The 5,937-nt window shown below is 51.4% G+C and overlaps 1 protein-coding gene across 2 annotated transcripts in view; it reads right to left on the bottom strand.

Moving 5' to 3' along the window:
• The window catches only part of NUAK1 (NUAK family kinase 1), a 94,637-nt gene that overhangs the window by 45,674 nt on the left and 43,026 nt on the right, over nt 1-5,937 (bottom strand). For both annotated transcript variants that reach the window (XM_045290739.1, XM_004700732.2), the window contains exon 2: nt 5,683-5,803. In XM_045290739.1, coding sequence (XP_045146674.1) covers nt 5,683-5,755 — 73 coding nt within the window. In that variant the 5' untranslated portion in view covers nt 5,756-5,803. The remainder of the gene's footprint in view (nt 1-5,682; nt 5,804-5,937) is intronic.

Genomic DNA, 5,937 nt, shown 5'->3' with positions numbered 1-5,937 from the left:
TTTTTTTTAAAGAGGCAGATTCTACTGGGTCCAGCCTGTTTTGTTTTTTCTGCTTTGAGAAACTCACCGCAGAGGGTGAGAGATCACAGCTGGCAAATGTCGATGAGTTTTCCTCTTTGGTCCCCAAAGGCAGGATCACACTTCGCTTCGGTGTGAGAAGAGATGAAAGGCTGGCCAGCTCTACACAGAGCCCAAGCCCAGGGGCTCAGAGAGAGGCTGTCACCGCTGGGCCAGGAAGAGAGGTTTCCAGGAACAAAAGCCCACCACGTAAAAGCCAAGGTGTGTGCTCAGCAGCCCCGGCCCCCACCTCTCCACGCTCAAGTGCTGGACTGTACGCAGATGGGGCGCTGGCGAAGAAGCTCATTCACTCCCAGGCTCTCAAAGGGGGAAAGTGATGACCACCTCTGATGTCTGAACTTGGATCCTGAAATGAGAACCTCTGGCCAACAACCAGTTTGTCTCCCTTCCACCCTAGGCCCCCAAGTTCAAAGTCCTGGTGGGCTCTTGCTTCCTCTTCAGCTGCTCTCCCCAGACTGTCCACTGCTCTGTGGGACAGTTCTACTCTGTTACAGGCGGCTGTTGCTATGAGACAGGGATCAACTCAACAGCACTTATAGACAGCTCTTCACATCACTGATGTCTCGACTCACTAGTCACCTGTGTGCTTTCCCGGCCACCCCATCTGTTTACTTGTTCACTGTCTGCCACCTCTCCCCGCAAGTCAGCTCCAGAGAGCTGGAAGCTTGCTTGATTCGCCACTGTGTGCAGAGAACCAGCAGCTAGGTAGCGTTTGGGGAGTTTTTGTTGTTGTTTCTTCTTCTTATGAATGGATTCTCTGGAACTTGGCACCATTTGTTAAGCATGGGATGACTAACCACAGAGTTGGCAGTGGGGACCCAGCAGCCCCTCGGAAGGAGCATGAGACAGTGTGCTTCTATGAAGATGTAGTCTCTAGACCCGGGGGGACAGTTCTCCTCTGTCCTAGAGGGTCACCGTGAGTGGCTATTAACTTGACAGCAATGAGTTTGGGGTTTTGACCATGGGATAGTATAGTCCGAGGTGGTGCCCTGCCTGCATAAAGCCCACAGTTTCTAAACACACATCCCCGGGCACATCACTGCTTTGTCGTGAGGCTGCTGTTCTTGTCCTCACCGCTATTGGGGTCTGTGGGTCTAAACAGATTTTCTTTCTCAGAGCACGCTTTGGCTGATAGGCAAATTACACAGGAAGTAGAGAATGCCCACGACCCCTCTCCATGGAATGCAGTTTGTCCTGTTATTAACACAGCACATTCAGGGGGCACATCTGCTGCCATCGGTGAACTAATCCACTGTCATTAACTGAAGCTCATTGTACATGTGGTTAATGCTGTCAGCTGCCAGCTTTGGAAAGACTGGAGTTCACCCCAAGGTACCTCGAAAGAAAGACCTGGCAGCTCTCCTTCCTAAAGCATCAGCCATTGAAAACCCCATGGAGCAGAGTTTCACTCGGATGGGTCTGGGGCTGCCCCGAGTCAGACCCAACTCCACAGCAGCACATGGCACGGTGGCCCTCCCCTCGGGGCTCTGGCAGAACAGTCCCATGGGATTGGGCAGAGCAGGAAGCCGCGGACCAGCCACCACAGTGGGATGCACAAGCATTCCACAACCCACAGGAAGCCTTGCTTCTTTCTCCCGGTAACTGAATGGTGCTCCAGCCTGTGTCTGGGCCACAGCGTGTTTACCCAGTCACCTATCAAAGGACACCGTCGCTGCTCCTGATTTGGGGCGGTTAATAATGAAGCTACTGTATGCCCAGCATGTACCTGTGTTGATTTACGTGTGGGCATAAATGTTGGGCTCATGTGCATAAAGGCCTAGGAGCTGGGTAGCTAAGTGGCATGGCAAGCCGAGCTGGCATTGGCCGCATGTTCTTTAGGGAACCCTGGTGGCGCAGGGGCACAGCGCTCACGGCTGCTAACTGAAAGGCCGGCTCCTCAGGAGCATGAGGTAGGGGCAGTCTTACAGGCTGCTGCTTTCTTAAAGATGGAGAGTTCTGGATACCCTGGGCAGCATTTCTGCTCCGTCCTCAGGAGGGCCCTCTGAGTCAGGATCAACTCGATGACCACGGGCTTGGGGAGCGTCTCGTGAAGGCCTTTGCTGGAGAAGAACATGGAAGCTCTTTGAAAGCATCTATCTCATCTCCCTTCCACCTCATCCAGACAGCCACGTCAGCGCCTAGACGCTGATTTCACAGGAAGGAAACAAGCGCCCCTCGGGACTCAGCTCCCTTCTCAGTCGGCCGATCAAGCGCTGGGTCGGTTTCCCACAAGAAGGCTTCCTTTTCCTCAGAGTGGCACAGAACCAGCAGGTGAGCCAGCAGGCTCACCTGGGCACTGCCACCATTGTGGCCACCAGGTGCTGCCGCCGTGCCCCAGAAACAGCCACATCAGGCCTCAAAACCTCAGATGGAGGGGGCTGCCAAGGAGCAGAGAGCGGGGCTGCGGGCATCAGCCGCACCAGAGACAGGGGCTGCGGCCCAGCCTGGGAAGAAGCAAAGAGGTGTCAGGATAGCCCGGCTGCCGGCCAATCGACTGACTGCAAGTGATGAGGTTTCCAGAGCCTCAGTTGCCACATCTGCAAACTAGACACCCCTGGCCAGGCACGGCTGGAGGCCAACTGCAGGGGATTCGATAAGGCAAGGTGTGAGAGAGCTTGGAAGTGACCAACAGTTGTGACAGCGGACATGGGAGCCAGCCATGGGGGCCTGTGGCAGCGAGGCAGATGAAGCCATGGGGCTGGGGCTTGTAGGTCCCCATGAGGGCTGTAGGAGCTGGCAGAGCCTTGGCGCTCTCCTTTTCCGAGCCCCTCGGGAGGGAGGGAGCGGCCCTCCTCCACTGCTCTTCGGTGGATGTGGGAGAAAGAGAACGTACATGGGAAGAGGAAAGGAAACAAGGCCAAACCTGGAGAACGCTGCGAAATGCAGAGGGAAAAGGCCGCATCTAAGTCCACTGGGGACTTTTCCAGATGAAAGCAATACCTTTCATTGGCACAGTTTGGTGCAGGACAAAAGCAAGCCTCAATTAGCAGTGGAATTCTTAACCTACTGAGGTCAGGGATCCCTTTGTGGGTCTGATGAAAGCAAAGCCCCTTCTGCTCTATGAGATACGGACGCCTGGACGCGGCGCACACGACACACCGCAGCGTCCGCAGAACGTTCTCCAGCCAGGGCGGAGGGCTCTTCGATGGCATCATGGGCGCCACCAGCTACCCATGGCTACGGGGCTTTTGCAAGGTGGCTAGTGCACAGGGAGACACCAAGTTACGTTTCAAAAGACCTGCTTTAATTTAAATGCAGACAGCCGCCCATGGCTCCTGTATGAGACAATGTCTCAGGGGGGGTTCCAGAGACCTGTAGTTCACCCACATATCTCCTTAACCCATTTTAGGAACTACTGGTGATTTCTTTTTTTGAGGGGGAGGGGGGTCGTGGGGGGAGCAACTGTCATCTAGTCATCGCTAACTCATGGAGACCCCATGAGTTTGTCAGAGGAGAAGGACGGTGCTGGGGGTGGGGGTGTTCCAGAGGCTGACTTTTTGGAAGCTGATTACCAGAATTTTCTTCTGTGGTGCCTCTGAGTGGCCTTGAATTTTCAGGGAAACAGCAAACACATTAACTGCTTGCACTAACCAGGTGGCTCTAGAACAGGCTTAGGCATCTCCGTGGGATGATCTCCATCCTTCCTTGTCTTGCTCCTTGGTATAGGGGATCCCCATCACATTCACGTCTGTATTTCTAACGTATCGAGCGCCGCGCTGTGCGAGAACATGGGCTTGCGGTTCTCAAGTAGGTCGGCACATGAACCGCGGGTGCTGGAGAACGAGGTTCTAATCGTCCCAAGGGATGCTGGTTTGGAATGAATCTGGCTGGGGGATTGGGGATTCCCTTGGAAAATCAGGAAATGTCAGTGGCAGGAGCAACTTTCCCTTGCAAATCAAAGAGTTCCCAAAATCAACCCTGGAAAGCTCCAGGTGACGCCGCAGATAGGTTAGGGATGCCTGTCACCGGTTTAGCCAAATAAAGAGACCAGGTGGATTCAAGAAATCCAAAGGTAAGAGATATGACCAACATTTGCTTCTAGAAAAGAAGGTAAAATAGAAGTAGTGGGCTCAGGAGGGTTGCGGGGTGAGGATGACCGGGGAAGAATATTGGTTTAAAAAAAAAAAAAAGTGAATGAAGGACATTTTTAAATATCAGAAAATAGTTCAGGTCACCATGGGGTTTCCTCTTAGCCTTACCTGATCAATCTCGTCTCAATCAGATAAGAAATTAAAGAGACAGTTCATTTTTCTGACTCAACCGGAATTTTTTTTAAACTTGGGCAGAGACGCTTTGACTCAGCAAATCCACAACAGCCCTGTTTATAAGACCTGGGAATTTGAAACAACTTAAATGCCTGGCCAGGGGGATTTGTTCCAGGGGGCTTCGATCCCATCCACCACAGGATGTCCATCAACAGAAGAGTCTAAAGTCTTAAAATGTCTTTATGGGGGGATAGTTATTAACATAGGAAGAGATGCATGCTACAATAAATGTGGCGAGGGGAACGTCCTTAAAAAGGTGAAAGAACAGTGTAAACGCTGTGGTCTGACATTGGACCAAAGCACAGAGGGAGACCCAGAGAAGGTGGCCCGGAATCTCGTCTTCAACATTGACGTGTGCATGTCAATCATCTCTGTAAGACTCACATGTGAGGGGGCTTCAAAGAGTCCATGGAAAATTAGAAAGAAACAGGTAGAATATTTTCCCCCACGAATGTCGTTTTAAAGCTCCCTTGTATGTTTATTAATTTTTTTTTTTAAAAACAGGTAATTAAAGGAAAAACATCCCTAGTCTGTCAGTTTGTCGTGCTGTGCTGTGATGATCAGGTGCAGCATGTCTGGTGTCTCTGTCTCTCTGTGTGTCTGTCTCTCTCTCTCTGAAGCATCAAGGTATAAGTAGTACATAAGCCTTTCCCCACCCCACCCTGCCACAGAGGAGCCCTGGGCCAACCCAGCAGAAGCTTCTGGGGAGAAAAATGAGGCTGCTTGCTCCCATAGAGATTAGTGTTGGAGACCCAAAGGGACAGTTACACCCTGACCTTTAGGGTCTCTACAGGGTCTCTCAGAGTCAGAATCAACCCAATGACAGTGGATTTGAATACCTTTCCGCGAACACTACATGCATCTTGGGATCTATATCAAGGCTCTCTTTCTAAGTGCTCGCTGGACCTGCTCAGGATTAATCGCTCACTGGAGTCTCAGGGCGCATTCCCCCACCTCAAACTGCACATCCAGGGGCTCTTGTAGCCACTGCTACTTGTTCCCCCCAGCAAACCACCGCTTTTTAGGACTGGTAGCTGGGTGTCACTTGCCAGCTTCGAAGAAGGTGGGTTGCCTAGCAACCACCCGGGGTCTGGTAAGACAGAACAAGGCACCATCGGAGCTAGTTTACCACCAAAGTGAGTCTCACGACGTGCATCTGGTTGCATTTCAAGGTAACCAAATAAGAGATAATGCCCGACTATTTTTGCATCATGGGGAAAAATTCTTGGCTCCTGTCCAGAAGGGCAATTACCTAAAAGTCTTGGCAAGCTGTATGGTATGAGAAATGGTAACAGATAGGGGTGGGGGTGGTGGGGGAAGGAGAAGAAGAATCACTGACCTTCATAAATACTGATGATATGAGGATGGCTGAGGGATGACATGATCTCAATCTCTCGTCTGATGTGAACCATGTCCTGTTCATCCTTAATTTTGTCCTTACGAATGGATTTTATAGCAACCTATAAAGTCAGGAAATGAAATGTTACCCAGAGAACTAAACAGATGCAAATCAGCCACGGGGGGAGGTCGGAAAATAAATACAGATGTTCCTTGTTGGCAGAACCGACAAGAACCAAAACAAAGCTTCAAGATC

Source organism: Echinops telfairi, unplaced genomic scaffold, assembly GCF_000313985.2.
Source record: "Echinops telfairi isolate 266 unplaced genomic scaffold, ASM31398v2 ScPeMD7_2;HRSCAF=8, whole genome shotgun sequence".
NCBI classification, from domain to species: Eukaryota; Metazoa; Chordata; class Mammalia; order Afrosoricida; family Tenrecidae; genus Echinops; species Echinops telfairi.
This window is presented reverse-complemented; position numbering and strand designations above follow the sequence as displayed.